This window comes from Delphinapterus leucas, unplaced genomic scaffold (assembly GCF_059928025.1).
Source record: "Delphinapterus leucas isolate spDelLeu-1000000601 "Yukka" unplaced genomic scaffold, BTC_Dleu_Yukka2 spDelLeu_asBTCV2_sq52, whole genome shotgun sequence".
Taxonomy (NCBI): Eukaryota; Metazoa; Chordata; class Mammalia; order Artiodactyla; family Monodontidae; genus Delphinapterus; species Delphinapterus leucas.
In genome coordinates, this window is record NW_028322261.1 from 4,125,456 (window position 1) to 4,141,159 (window position 15,704).

At 38.4% G+C, this 15,704-nt stretch overlaps 1 protein-coding gene across 14 annotated transcripts in view; it reads right to left on the minus strand.

Moving 5' to 3' along the window:
* The window catches only part of LOC149743925 (uncharacterized), a 155,690-nt gene that overhangs the window by 114,492 nt on the left and 25,494 nt on the right, over positions 1-15,704 (minus strand). For 3 of the 14 annotated variants that reach the window (XM_089906021.1, XM_089906023.1, XM_089906022.1), the window contains exon 4: positions 1-15,549. This exon is cut by the window's left edge and continues 15,991 nt beyond it. The exons of the other annotated variants lie outside the window; for them this stretch is intronic. In XM_089906021.1, the coding sequence (XP_089762147.1) occupies positions 15,018-15,549 (532 nt within the window). In that variant the 3' untranslated portion in view covers positions 1-15,017. The remainder of the gene's footprint in view (positions 15,550-15,704) is intronic. 14 annotated transcript variants of the gene reach the window in all.

A 15,704-nucleotide genomic window follows, 5' to 3' on the forward strand; every position in this document is an offset into this window, starting at 1 on the left:
GTTTAAATTTACTGAACCCAGGATTTCTCAAGTTTATTTTACTACAAAATCCTTTTTCTTACTTTTTTTTCTTTTTTGTTGACTTCACATTCACTAATGTCCCATGGGAGCATAGGTGATATTCAAAATATTTAACAAACTTCAAGTGAAGGCACTAAACAATCAGAAGGCTGTCTGACTAATTAGAATGACCGTAAAACTAGTGTTCTTTGGATCACTATTTAGAGGAAAAATCTGGTTTAAAACTGAGATCTTAATTGATAATCTAATGCCATCAATCTGCAAAGTTGCCTTAATTAGTAGGGGTTTTTTTTCTTTTTTTTTGGTTACAGTTGCTGGACTTAAAATGTAGCTGATATAATGTAAATCATTTCAAAAAGTCAAATGTATGATGTCACATGTTCTCTAGCATCAAATCCATTTCACTAAGTCTAAAATAATCTCTTTCAAGAGACGCAATAGTTTTTTAACCCTGGAAGGTTCGGTTCTAACCTTAAAGTAACTTAAAGACACTTTTCAAAACTAAACTAAAAATTGAAAAAATAAATAATAACTAGAAAAAGGCAAGAGCTAAAGAGACATTTTCACTGGCCATTAAAAAAATTCTCTTCTTAAATCTGATTTTTAAAAATTAATAGAAAAGACTGGCAATTAACTTATTTTCCCTGGTGACTACTGCCTGTTTGGGGTGATACAAACATTTACCTAGATAACTGTGATTTAGGAGTATTAAGAATTATATTTTTGGTCTCTGTCCCAGTTTCTGCCACAGTTTCTAAAACCCTTGGGATTTCCTAAGTGATGAGGTGATAATGGTGTCTTTTGTTATGTTAACAAGGCGATCTTTGGAAAGCACTTAAGGATGGGAGCAGGCAGCCTGTGGAGCCAACATTGTGATTAGAGGTTGGAACTTTCAGTCCCACCCCCTTGCCCTCAGGGCAGGGAAGAGCCACTCAAGATTGAGCTCAATCGCCCATGGCCAATGAGTTATTCAGTCACACCTGTGTACTGAAGCCTCCATAAACCCCCAAGGACAGGGTTCAGGGAGCTTCCCAGTTGGTGAGCACATGGAGATTTGGGGAGAGTGGGCTCCATGCTTTCTCCCCATACCTCATCCTATACATGTTTTCTATCTGGCTGTTGCTGAGTTTTATCATTTTATAATACACCGGTTAATCTACTTAATAGGATATTTCTGTGAGTACTATGAGTCACTTGAGCAAATTAATTAAAGCTAAGAAGGGGTTCGTTGGAACCTCTGATCTGTGGTACAAGGGTCAGAAGCACAGGTGACAACATATACTTGGTGACTGGCACCTGAAGTGTGTGTGTGCATTCCTGCTGGACTGAGCCCTTAACATGTGAGATCTGATGCTATCTACAGGTAGATAGTGCCAGAATTGAGTTGAATTATAGGACACCCAGCCGTTTGAGCACTGCTACGCTCTCTCATTGGAAATGGGGTGCTCAGGACCACTTAATGCTTTCCAGGCTCTGGCTTCTGTGAATTCATGACAACAGTAACCTCTGAAACATACACATGTACCTTTGCCACAAAAAACTTCTGATAGACACATAAGAAATTAATAAAAGTTGCTAAGAAAGGGAGTAAGGGACCTAACATTGGTTGGATGAGGGGCAAAAATATTCCAGAAGGAATTACTACTACTATTTATCTTTTGATAGTATGTGATTTTTAAATATGTGATCTCATTAGATTTTCCAAATACCAATAAACAAGATAATTATCATTTTTTTAAAAAAAGGCTGAAGAAAATGTAGTTTTATATACTTCAGAAAAAAGAAAATTGAGGGAGGATTTGACTATAGCGTTCAGTAGGCCAAGAAATGTGAATAAAGAAAGAATTACTATAAAGGGGCCAGAAAAATGATTTAGGAGACAAGACTTTAGGAGACACTTTCTGATAAGCAGAGCAGTAACTCTTGCCCATTTCCTTTGTTTTTGGCCACGAATGGTTAAAGGCTCCTGTGAGAGGGCTACAAGGGGACTAGTGTCCACATCAAGTGGATAGCTTAGATCCTGATACCAACTACTGGAAATTATCCAGGGCCCAGGAAAGAAGTACTGGTAAGCTGCAGTTGCCAGCACGGTGCTTGGTAGATGTAAATATTTGTGGGTCTGCTAAATTAACGGTCAGACTATAATTCATAATATCTTGCACACAAACTAGATTGGTAAGTTTTCAGTGGATGACTTTATTACCATTCCGAACTCAGTTAGATGGAACAGTACTCCTCAATGATTGAGAAATCCATCTTCCTCAATCTTCATGTATCACCATCTGCAAACATTGCTCTCTCTCACAGATTACCTGCCTTCAGCTATGGATGAGACAGTGAGATGCATTTCATTCTCCTCTTCATGGACACACAGAACAATGACCTTTTCTAACCTCCCTTGGAGCCAGGCAGAGGTCAAGTTTTTGCATTCTTGTTGAAAGGGTATGGGTCTACCCCTTTCAGGCCCGGCCAGGAGATATTATGCATGATTGCCCATGTTCCCTTCTGCTGTAGTTTAGGTAGTCATGCATTTAAGACAACACCTCAAGGTGGAGGGGGCGCGGGTTCCTGATTCACTACTTGAAAGCAATCTGCTAAGAATGAACCACCTAATTCACACTGGTCTCTGACAAGAGAAATAAACATTTATTAAGTTAAGACACTTGGCTTTCAGGAGTGTTTGTTAGACTACCTAGCACCAATTACCTTGAGTAATTCATTGCTAAACTGCTACACTGGTAATAACCACGGACTAGTGATGAGTCTACTTAATTCCAATCCTCTCCATTTCTCATTGCTGATTTACTCTATACTCACCAGAAATTATTTCTCATAGGACTGCTCGATGACCATGTCAGTCTAGAATTATCCATAGTACCTCTATGTCTATCTCTTCCTCCAATTCAGCTTCCCAGTAGGGGACCTGGCATTACCCCTCTGTGTAGATACAACCATGGAGAATCAGGTCCTAACGAGATCGTATCTAGAAGGGCCCTGTTCTGCAAGGTTTATGGTTTATTTTGCTATACCTTGGATTCATATGTTGGTTTAAAATAAAAAGTGACATGATTTTTGAAGGTTGAAGCTGAGTGGCTGAACCAAATTTCTATAATCAAGTTAACATATATTTTCCCCCGAGTCTGTACTAGGTCATTTCTTAAAAATTATTTTTTCTATCCTATGAATCTATATGTTTACATAAGCATTAGCTATTATTCCCAACGTCTATGTTATGGACGGAAAATAGGATTCTTCTCGTGTCCCAACTCAAATCAAACAGTAAAGCATTGTTTACATTATACAAGGTTTACATTGCACAGGACTGTTTATATTCTACAAGCATCCTGAGGTCATGTCTAGACCCAATGGGAAAAAATGTCATAATAGATTAGTAAGGACTGTAATGAAGATGGAAGGGGAAAGTGGTGGCATATGTGCTAGGCATTTATTTCCCCAACTGAGGTCATTTCCTTGTCATGTACAGTAAAAAATCACAATGTTACTGTAGTTGCTCATGTGCTGCAATCCACTGCCCACCCATCCACGCATCTAACATTTTTGAGGACTTAATCTGTGCCAAGGACTCTACTCTCTGCCTGAAAGGCAAGTGAAAAATACAACCCAGGTCTTTCCTGAAAGAGCACATAAAGGAAGACTGATCTCTGAATAGTAAGTGACACAAGATAATGGCTGAATGGGTGGTTTCTTTTATCGTGCACTTGCAAGATAGAAAGCAGAGAGAAAAATAGCTCCAAAGAGTTGGACAGTTATATTATCATTGATTTTCGAGTGACCACCAATTAAAGGGCATGCTTAGCAGCTAGAAATGAGGGACCTCATTAGATGACTACAAGAGCCAGACACTTTCAAAACGTTCCCCTAAACTCTCAGTTCCATTTTCATTTCATGAAGAGACAGCTTGGGAAGTCGGAGGTCACGCTCTTGTATGTCCACAACAGGGATGATTTAAGGCACCGGTAAGCTCCTGCTGAGCTGCCACCTAAGGTCATACGACTGTGAATCATGGCGGGATATAATGACTTGGGCAACATTCTTTCCTGCAAATACGTACAAGATGGATGGTGAATAGTATTGAAGTATAATATATGGTGCCGATCATGAATTTAAATTCCCTCAGAAATGGAGGAGAAACAATTAGCAAAGGGCATTCTTGACTTCGTTGAGCAGCAATGCCTCTCTGACTCCTGAGACACTCATTTTCAGCAGTCAGGCCACAAGATGTGTCTTCAATTTCTGCAAAACCTAGTTCTAGCTAGATTTTGGGAACTAATGGGAACATGATCTTAATGGATGCCTCATGTTTCTCATGCGGTGTGGCTGTGGAAGTTTATGGGATGGAGTCAACAAAAAAGACAGGTCCTTTTTTACAGCATTCTTTATATCTGTTCAATCTTGTCACTACCATAGTGTCCTACAAAAAGGACGTTTCAGGGATTGTGTGAGGCCTGGTACAGTGTGTTTTTATAGTGAGAGTGGGTCAGCGGATGGAGAATCACATGAGAGAAAACAAGAGGATGAGGTGCTATTCCTGGCTCCGGCTTCACCTCACAGAATGACCTTGGCAGAAGCACTTAACCTCACTTTGAATCTTTGAATCTCAGTTTTCTCATCTGTGAAATGAGGAAAGAACATCTGCCCCTTTGCTCCCTCTCAGGATTGTTGGAGGATTAAACAGATCAGGGCTATAACCTGAACTACGGTGAACCCATGAGGAAAAAAATTAGACATCACTTAACTATATAATATTCTTTTTAATCATTACTAATTTCCAAAGGTGAAGAAAACCTTGTTAAAAAAAATATGTAAGCTGATTGTTTTTCTGAAAACAAAATAAAGGCTCAACTAGCAACCCTGCATTAAAAAAGAGAACCTGAAATTCACATTCCAAATCTACTTCGAGACAGAAAGACCCCCAAATTCCTTCCAGTTTCCTAAGATTTTTCCACTATAATTTTTTTTCGTTATTGTCTTCTTCATAAAACGTTAGTTATATTTTTGGGTTTTGCAATTGCATAGTTTAGCATATATAAGGAAATCGTCTTTCCAATTCACTAATAAAAAAGGGAGTACAGGAGAGAAGGAAGAGAGGGAAGGAGGAGGGAATAAACAGAGAGCAAACCCACGTGGCTAAAAGAAACTGACCTGAGAAGACAAAACAATTCATAATTTAAAATACTATATAATACAAATGAAGTTAAAGATGTGTTTGCCCAGAAGAGGACTGACTGGAAGTAAACTGATATGATTATCTGGATAACACCCTGTATTTCCCTGCTTTAGTGAAACAAGTCAGTCATAGAAGAGCTCTATCTACAGGGAAATTATGAAAGAAATAATCTTCATTTCTCCATGATTCTTTAAAACCAAACTGGACTTTATTCCTTCTTATTTCTCTCTCAAACTCCACTCCTCGACATAGAAAATAGCATTCTGGAATGACTTAGAATTAGAATTAGAGATCAGTCAATATTTCATGATTTTAAGGTTCTTCATTAGGAACAATGTGAATTTGGGCCCAATAATCCTAATCCTAGCTTTTTCTTTAGTTCTATAGTTCTATTAGGCCATGTTGTTAGAGCACTGTTTACACTTATTGCCAATAGTCTCTGGATTGGAGGTCAAACTGTTACTTACCTTCTTCAGCATACCCTTCAATGATTAAATGCCCCCAAGGACTTTTAAGAATCATTTTCATCTTGTAAATATTTTTTAATTGACATCTTAACTTTATAGTTGCTTCCCCTGTGAGGGAAAGAGACTAGGGTGATGGAGGGTTTTTGCTTCTTACTTTGTATTTTTTCAAGGACTTATTACTTTTTAAATTAAAATCAAGGAACCAGCACAAGAATGCTAGTAAGGTATAAGTGAGATGTAATGCTTGGTGTGCATAAGGGTTCAATAGTCCACTGTGAGAGTGCAGCCTGTTGAACAACCTCGGTGATAAGTGGGAACCACTTGTCCAAGACTATTTTATTTAAGATGCAGTACTCATTTCTATCCCCTTCAATACATTTTAAGTACCCCAAGCTAGAAAAATGGGGCTAGAGGGGCAAGAAGAATATTATACCAAACAGGGGCAATATAAAAACACATTACAATCAAATTTTCCTTATTAAAAATATAAGTCAAAAACCTAAATACAATATTATTCCACAGAGTTTTAAGGTATATTAAAAACATTGTGATAGGATGTTTCAAAAATTATGGTACAATCCCCTTCTGACACCCTCATTCCTGAGTCACCACTTCAGCAGGACTGGGCTTTGGCATACTCAACCCACATGATGAGACAATAGCAAAAGAGCTTGATGGCTCAGCTGCCGAGGACTAGCCCACTAGGTTCTGAAGACAAGTGGACCAGGTGCTCCCACTGCCCATGCCAACCACCAAACCTGTGAGCGAGGCTGTCTCAGACCAGCTCTCACTCAGCTGATCCATCAGTTGACTAAAACTGCATGAAGGAGCCCAGAAAAAACCGAAAGTAAAACACTACCCAGATGAACCCAGTCCCAAATTGCCAAGTAATTGCTATTTTAAGCCACTAAGTTTTTTGTTGTTGTTGTTTTGTTTTCTATATCTTTATTGGAGTATAATTTCTTTACAATGGTGTGTTAGTTTCTGCTTTATAACAAAGTGAATCAGTTATACATATACATATGTTCCCATATCTCTTCCCTCTTGTGTCTCCCTCCCTCCCACCCTCCCTATCCCACCCCTCTAGGTGGTCACAAAGCACCAAGCTGATCTCCCTAAGCCACTAAGTTTTGAGGTGGTTTGTAATACAGCAAAAGCTAACCTATACTATAATACGATTTGGTCAAGTGGGTTTATCCTTGAGAATGCAAGGTTGGTTCAGTATCAGCCAGTCATATCATGTGATTCACTGTATTAGTTAAATAAAAGGAGAAAATCGTATCATCATTCTTTTTAGATAGAAGAGATAAAAAGCATCCCATGAGGTTCAAAATCTATTGGGTAGGGTAGATTTTATAAAACTAGATCCAAATAATAACTATCTTTCCTTGATAAAGGCTATATACCAAAAATACATGGCACATGTATACACTAACAAAAATTATTATACTACTAATTTTTTTTAAAAATTAGCATTTCCTTTAAGGAGAGAATTGAGATAAAGATTTCTAACATTACTGGTCTATTGGAACCGACCTTTTCGGAGCTGTGTATTGAGAGGAATAGAGAGAGAAGGTTTAGAAGAATATAGATAAAAATGTCATATTTATAGATTGTTTTGATTATGTATTTCATTGGAAACACAGGAAAATCAATAAGCTATTAAATCTAAGAAAAGAGCTCAACATAGGGGCTGGAAAAAAATTAATGCACCAAAATCAACTGTGTTCCTCCATAGCATCAGTATCTAGATACAATACAAGATGAATTTACCATAGTAACAAAACCTATAGAGAGTATGGGGTTTCACCTAATAAATTATGCAGAAAATCTTCATAATGAAAACTTTATTAGAGGACACATGAGTAAAAGAAATATATATCACAGGTATGGATGAGATGACTTACTATAATAATATAAATGTCCTTATATTAATCTATAAAATTAAATGCAACTGTAATAAAAGGCCAAGCTCTTTTTTTTTGAGGGACAGCATAAAAAAGTGATTCTAAAATGTATCTGGGGGACTTCCCTGGTGGTGCAGTGGTTGAGAATCTGCCTGCCAATGGAGGGAACATGGGTTCAATCCCTGGTCCACGAAGATCCCACATGCCACGGAGCAACTGAGCTGGTGCACCACAACTGCTGAGCCTGCACTCTAGAGCCCACGAGCCACAACTACTGAAGCCCACGAGCCTGGAGCCTGTGCTCCGCAACAAGGGAAGCCACTGCAATGAGAAGCCTGTGCACCACAACAAAGAGTAGCCTCCTGCCCCACCCCTCGCTGCAACTAGACAAAGCTCACACGCAGCAATGAAGACCCAACGCAGCCAAAAAAAAAAAAAAGAAAGAAAAAAAAAGAGCAGGTTGCTCTATCTCCTATAAAAACATTAAAATAAAATAAAATAAAATGTATCTGGAAGAATAAAGTTCTCCATACAGCTAAGGTAGTTTTGAAAAATAAGCTCAAAATGGAGAATGCGCCCTACACATTAAGATATGTTGGGAAGTCATGATAGATAAGAACTGTGATGCCCTTGGAAGAAACAGCAAACAAGAAAACAAATCAAACAGGTGGCCTAGAAATAGAGCTATATACAGAGAGGAAGTTGGCACATGAAAGAGATGGAATCATAGTCCAATGGAGGAAGTTGAATTACAGCTTTTGGGGAAACAGTCTCATTTTCAAAAGAGATATGAGACTGGATCTTAACCTAGTGATATCACTTATGTTGTACCCAGTCCTATATAGCTCACCTAATCTTCACAAAAAAATCCACAAGGCATAAACTATTATCCTCATTTTACAGGTGGAAAAACTGAGGTATGAGAGATAAAATGACTAGCCTAAGAAGTACATGGTGGAGCTGGAACTTAAACCCCACAGAAATCATTCTATTAACCATTATGTTATATAATTCCACCTAATGTACAAAACTAAAATACAATAGTTTTAATATCTAAATGTGAAAAATAAAATCTAGAGAGAATAAAAGAAATTGCAAGGGAATATATTTGTGATTTCAGGGTAAGAGATGAAATAGATCTTTGAAAAATAAAGAAACATACATTGTATGAAGCAAAAGTGATGAATTTAACTATATTAAAATTATAAATTTATTAATATAAAAATTCTGATTTAAAAAAATGGGCAGAAGAGCTGAATAGACATTTTTCCAAAGAAAACATACAGATGGCCAACAGGCACACGAAAAGATGCTCAACATCACTAGCCATCAGGGAAATGCAAATCAAAACCACAATGAGAGATCACCTCACACATGTCAGAATGGCTATCATAAAAAAGAACAAAACTAACAAGCCTTGGCGAGGATGTGGAGAAAAGGGAACCCTGGTACACTGTTGGTGGGAATGTTAACTGATGTAGCCACTAGAGGGGTGGGACAGGGAGGGTGGGAGGGAGACACAAGAGGAAGAAGATATGGGGACATATGTATATGTATAGCTGACTCACTTTGTTATAAAGCAGAAACTAACACACCATTGTAAAGCAACTATACTCCAATAAAGATGTTAATAAAAACAAAACCAAAACAGAACAACCATATAATCCAGTAATTCCACTCCTGGGTATATATCTGAAGAAAACAGAAACACTGATTTGAAAAGATGCATGCACCCACATCCAGTGTTTATAACAGCACTGTTTACAATAGCCAAGATATGGAAGCAACCTAAGTGTCCATCAACAGATGAATGAATAAAGAATACGCGCCATATATACACAATGGAACACTGCTCAGCCATAAAAAATGATTAAATTGTGCCATTTGCAACAACATAGATGGACCTGGAGGGTATTATGCTTAGTGAAATAAGTCAGACAAAGACAAATACTGTAATGATATCACTTATAAGTAGAATCTAAAAAATAAGACAAATGAATGGATACAACAAAACAGAAACAGATTCACAGATATAGAAAACAATCTAGTGGTTACCAGTGGGGAGAGGGAAGCGAGAGGGGCAAGATACAGACTGGGAATTAGGAAGTGCAGACAACTTACGTATAAAATAAATGAGATACAAGGATATATTGTAGGGCATGGGGAATATAGCCAATATTTTATAGTAACTTTCAATGGAGCATAATCTATAAAAATATTGTATCACCACGTTGTACACCTGAAATTAACATAGTATTGTAAATCAATTATACTTTAATAAAAAATTAGAATTTTATGTACAATAAAGGATACCAAAGTCAGACTGAAAAACAGTTGATGGGTAGAAGACATATACATTACCCAAAACCCAATAAAGGACTCAACATCTGAATACAAAAACTTCTACATCTCTAAAGACACAGAATACTCAATAGAAAAATGAGCGAAGGTCATGATAGGCAATTCATAGAATGGAAAACATGAATAGCAAGAAAGTATATGAAGACCTAACTTTTCTAGAATCAGAGCAATGCAGAATTAAAACACCTTACTTCATATGAACCCACACATGCCAAATTTCCAGAAGTTAAAATGCAAATTATGCTGTGGAGCAACTACGCCTGTGCATCACAACTACTGAGCCTGCGCTCTAGAGCCTGGGAGCCACAACTACTGAGCCCGCGCGCCTAGAGCCTGTGCTCCGCAACAAGAGAAGCCACTGCAATGAGAAGCCTGCGCACCGCAACGAAGAGTAGACCCCTCTCGCTGCAACTAGAGAGAGCCTGAGTGTAGCAACGAAGACCCAATGCAGCCAAAAATTAATTAATTAATTAATTTTTTAAAATGCAGATTAACAGCATGTGGTGACAAAGGATATGGCAAGAGAGAAATTCCAAGTATTGCTGGTGAGGGGGAAATGGTACAGCTATTCTGGGGAGGAATCTGTGAAATAAGGCATATATATGACTTCCACCTCAGCCATTCCACAGCTGCACTGTTACTCAAGGGGACATGTGGAAAGAGTGTATTAATGCCTTATGGTGGACATAAAGTGTTGAAAATAGCCTAAGTATGTATCACCAGGGTAATGGATAAGCAAAACATGGTATTAACATATGGTGGAATATTAGACAGTGGCCAGAAGCAATAATTTCTATGGAGCAACACAAATTTTAAAACAATAATTTTGTGTAGAAAAAATAAAAGAACAGGATGTGATTTTTAGTCGATACTACTTTTGCAAAAATCAGAAAATACAAAACAATTCGATATTTCAAATATATACACGTTTAAAATAACTATGAAAGGTGAGTTGGGAAATTACATATTAAATGGCCCAAATGGTGCTATATAGGGGAAAATAAAGGAAATAAATCTGGCAGAGGAACGTCGGGGCCAAAACCAATCTTAAAAGTATTAGAAAATAGAGTGACCGTACACACTGATGATAGAGTAACATGAACTGAGGCATATGGTCCCTTTTGAGTAAATGCCTTAAATACAAACTAAAAAAATAATGTCATAAGATTTACAAGCACTATGAAAATATTTGGCATTATTGCAGTAGATAGTAGAAATATATAACCTTTCAACTTAAATAAAAACAAGACTGATGAAATATCAGCTTTGTTCCCATGTCATCCATGCTAAGGAAGAAATAATAAATCAGCTTTTAAGATAGAATTTTTTACAATGAGAGATAAAAAAACAAACAAAAAGAAACCCTAACTGTTTATCCCATGAAGGGAGAAAAAAACAATTTGAAAAGTCACAGTAGAACTCTCTGAGGATAATATTTAACATCAATTTTTTTAAAACAGAATTTTAAGAAGCTGGTTTTGAATTGTTTATAGAGTTTCTAATTAGCATGCTGAGGAAATACAGGGTCCATCTTAATCCAGAAGCAAGTAAAAAGTTCTGACTCTTAAAATTCTAGGCTCTAGAGTAGGTGCGTGCTGGTGTGCTGGTGTGTATGTGTGTGTGTGTGTGCACATTTGCTGTGTGTTTTCAATAAACTCAAGAGTACATAAGGTGTATGTTATTACATGGTAACAATTCTTGAGCAAGTCTAACTGAAGGTCAGTAGCAAACAAGTAGATGCCGCTTGGGTGGCCCTCCAAACTCTCAGGTAATGCGCAGATCTGGCTTGGCATTCATGTTCTGCTTTTAGACATAATGCATTTTTATGTTCTTGTTAGCACTGAAAGACTAACTTGAATATTTTGCAACTGATGAAATGGACAACAGAGCAGTAACCTAGAGTTTACAAGTATTTGGGGCAGTAAAACTTTAGTTCTAGATTTAACTTGGATTTTAGTCCTAATTTAACTTGGACTTTCTACAACGCATTTTTTTTCTATAAACTGGAGGTATATACCACCATAATCCTAAAAAACCTGTGACTTTGGGCTTCAGGGGTCTAAGCCTTCTCTCTAAGTGACTGAAAGGTACAACTGGATATTAGACCTGTCTAAAAATTGTCCTTTTCTGTCCTCATATACAAGGGTTCAGCTTGATTTTTGGATAGCTGTCATTAAAAAAAAAAAAAAAAAACGTGCAAAGAGCTAATGCCCTTTGCTACAAGACAAAACAATTTCTCCTGGACATGCAGTAATAGGAGGCAATGCCATGTGTTGGAAGCATGCACATATTTTATGATAGATATTAATCTGGAGGCTAACAGCTAGGTGCTCTGGTTGAAGTAGTTTATTTCAAACATACATATAATGTTAACCCACTTTGTAACAAAGCCTTCAACATTTCATATGCAAATTCGTTTTTCTTTCTAGTTTAAGCCCAAGGAAATCCCTATAAGTCTTGTCTCCAAAGAGAAAATATAAAGAATTCATAAGATTAAAGAGTTCTTATCAATTGTATAAAACACTAGAAATGTACTAACTAGACAAAAATGTAGACGTCTAAGAGACAGAAAAGTAGAGGACTGCACTGAGATTGCAATCCTGAGAAAAATACATTATTTCTAAATGAAAAAGTAAAAGGAGATAGTATAAATTAAAGCCAGAAGAAAAATTTTAAACCTACAAAAATACGAGTCAATACAAAGTTAAAAACCCATGAATTTTACTATATACCCAAAAGATTCACAAAAGATCTCGTGAATATCACAAATTAAAATAAAACAAAAGCCAGAAATATTGTTTTCCCCAAATTGTACTACTACCTGCTTATTGCTTCAGTGGTAAGAAGAAAAATTATCTTCAAATAGTTAAATTGTATACCTACTTATATTTTAACTCTTAGGTGGATCTTGTTATATAATATCTCTAAAGAAAACTTGTTGATTGTTTATTTTGGCATCTCTTAGGAAATTCCTATTTAATTAGATAAATCTCCTTAGAGAACTCTTAAATAAAAATAGATGCAAATATAGTATGTTTCATATCATTCATTTTAGACCTCTAAGAGTTGGAAAAGCTCAACCTGGAGAAGAAACTAGTTTTATTGAGGGAAGAAACTACTTTCCAGTTTAGAAGAGGAGGGATTATCCCATTTCTGTAGAGGAAGCAATCGGGAAGATACAAAAAGAATGATCCTTGCCTAGTGCTAAGGCCAGAACTACTGTGAATATTGTACCAGATCTTGTAAAAACAGCCACTGTGCTGGCACTCACAGGCCTGGGTCATGGTGTGTTCAACAATAAAACTTTGTTCCAAAGGACGGAACTCCTTTGGGCCAAAAAGCTTTCACCTGCATTATTCCATTAACCTCACTGTTTTGTTATGGGAAATGTGTTTATTTTTTGAAATGACATTGAAATATATCCTTAAAAGAACACTTTAGGTCTCAACAAGATTCTCTTCTCTTTCAGCCAACACATTACCTTTTAGAAATCAACAGTCTACTTCTTTCTTTAAATCATCACATTTCAAAGCTGTAGCAGCTAATAAATGTTAATATAATTTTTCCAAAACTGCAATCTCCCTAAATTTCTATGCTGTCTTCTTTATGCTGTCTTTTCAAGGTAAAGGTATCTTTCCAGTTTTCTTAGCATTATCAGGATTATGGATTTTGTTCATTGTTAAAGTTCGTTATTTATGGACATAAGTTAATGTAAATGCAAAAATATCTTGTATTATTCACAAGCTGGCTGACTTAAATCACTCGCTCTTAAAACAACTTTACTGCTCTCCAATCTGTTCAAATGCACGGAAATATAAATTCAGGATGATGTGGCTTTTCTGCAATGCTTTCTTTTCAGGCTGCAGTCTACATGACAGCGTTATATTTTATCCTTGCTGCTGTTGTTGGTCAATCTATAAAATCTCTCTTGAAGACCCCCAAAACAGCTTGTAATTTACTTTTACTTTTGGTGACTCACTGTTTTCAAATTGCCATGTCTGACCATATGCCCCTTCCAGGGGAATTTATGCAGACTCTTGTTTTTTTCTTCTACATACTGATTTACTCTAACCTGAGCAATTTACCACTTCTACATCCATATAGTAGCTCAAATAAAATGAGTTCCTGTGTTAATCCCACAGTAAACCTCGGTAATTCTCACATCACAGGAGTTGTAAACGTTTGTTAACAGAAAAAGAATGTTTTTCCCAAAATAGCTACATAACTCTTAAGACTACTCAAATTCCTAAATAATCCTTTTTACAAGACCCCCGCCAACTTTATTTTGATACATTAAACATGTGAAGCCTATTTTAAAAGGTATTTAACAGTGACTTCATCAAAACAGCTTCCTAGTTGTTCTCATAATGTCTTTTTTCTAAAGTTTTCAAACTGCTTTTAAGCCAACTTGAATAGTGATGAATGTGAGCCGCTATCAAAACGCTTCAGAAGCATTCTGCCAGACAAGATGGGCAAAAATGTTCTAGATCTGCTCAATCTGACATTAGAGGTCATGCAACTTGAAAAAATGAAATAACTATTTCCAACACTCATTGAGCCCTTCATTTTAAAAATAGCTTCAGGGCTATTTCCACACTCTACATTTAATAATACAATTTTTTAAAAAGGATGTTAGGCTCGGTGAAATCAGAAACTGATCTGCCACTTAAAGCTGGTGAGTCTATTCTTAATGGGCCTCTGGTAGATTTGGGACACTGACGATAGCAGTTTCATTTAAGAACTTCACTAGTAAAAAGAATGACATCCGAAAAGGACTGCTGGGGAAGACAGGGAAGAGAAGACCGGAGTCTCCTGAGAAGAAAAAGAGAAACGATTTAAATAAAGTCGCTAAGGAGGAAGGAGGTGGTGAGACGCGTAGACAGAAGAGCGAGAAAGAAGATTTAACGAAGAAGTGAAATGGAGCGCAGAGGAAGGCAGAAGCTAATGAGGAAACAAATGGGAAAAGGTAGTGTTTTCAAACAGGCATGCACCAGGAGGGGACGAGTTACGGCCTGGAGTAGCCCCAGTGCTTTCAGGTGAAAGAGATGCTCGCAGAGAACAGGGACAAGCAGTTTACTTCCAGGCTTTGGAGCAAACTAAAATTCCCTGCCCCGAGCCTCTCCCAGCCTCGGCCGAGCGCGGAGGCGGCGGCTGGGGAAGGGACCTAGCCAGGAGCCAGGCCCGGCGTCCCGCTCCTCTGGGCTCCGCGGCCGAGGGAAAGAGGCGAGGATTAAGCGGGGAGAGGTCCCGGCCGCAGCTCGGCGGCACCCCGAAAACGGTCCGGGGCCTCGGCGGTGCCCGCGAGCCATTCCCCCTGCGGCGGGGCGCCCAGCGGCCTTTCCTGGGGCGAGGGAGGGAGGCGAGGTCTAGGGCGTCCGCTCGCGCCCGCCGCAGAACCTCTCTGCTGCACTCAGCCCAGGCTTCCACAGGAGGCGCCGCTTCCCCCTCGGGGGCTTGGCCACCGCCTCCGCCGCCTCCGGGGCTGTTTACACCGTTGGGCCCCGCACGCCGCCTTCTCTCCACCCTAGCGCCGTTGCCGATTCGGCCGCCGCCACCTCCTCCGCCGCAGCCTCGTCTCTCTGGAGCATCTTCCAGCCACCGAACCCTGAGAAACAGAGACTCCAGCCGCGCCGGCAGGAAACTCCCCCGCAACTGCTAGGGGGACGAAGCGGTCAGAACACCGGCCGCTTTTCCGCCATTGAGCAGCAGCCTCTCCGCTCCTTCTGCCTATGCAGACTCTTAACCCATAATTGCTTTACT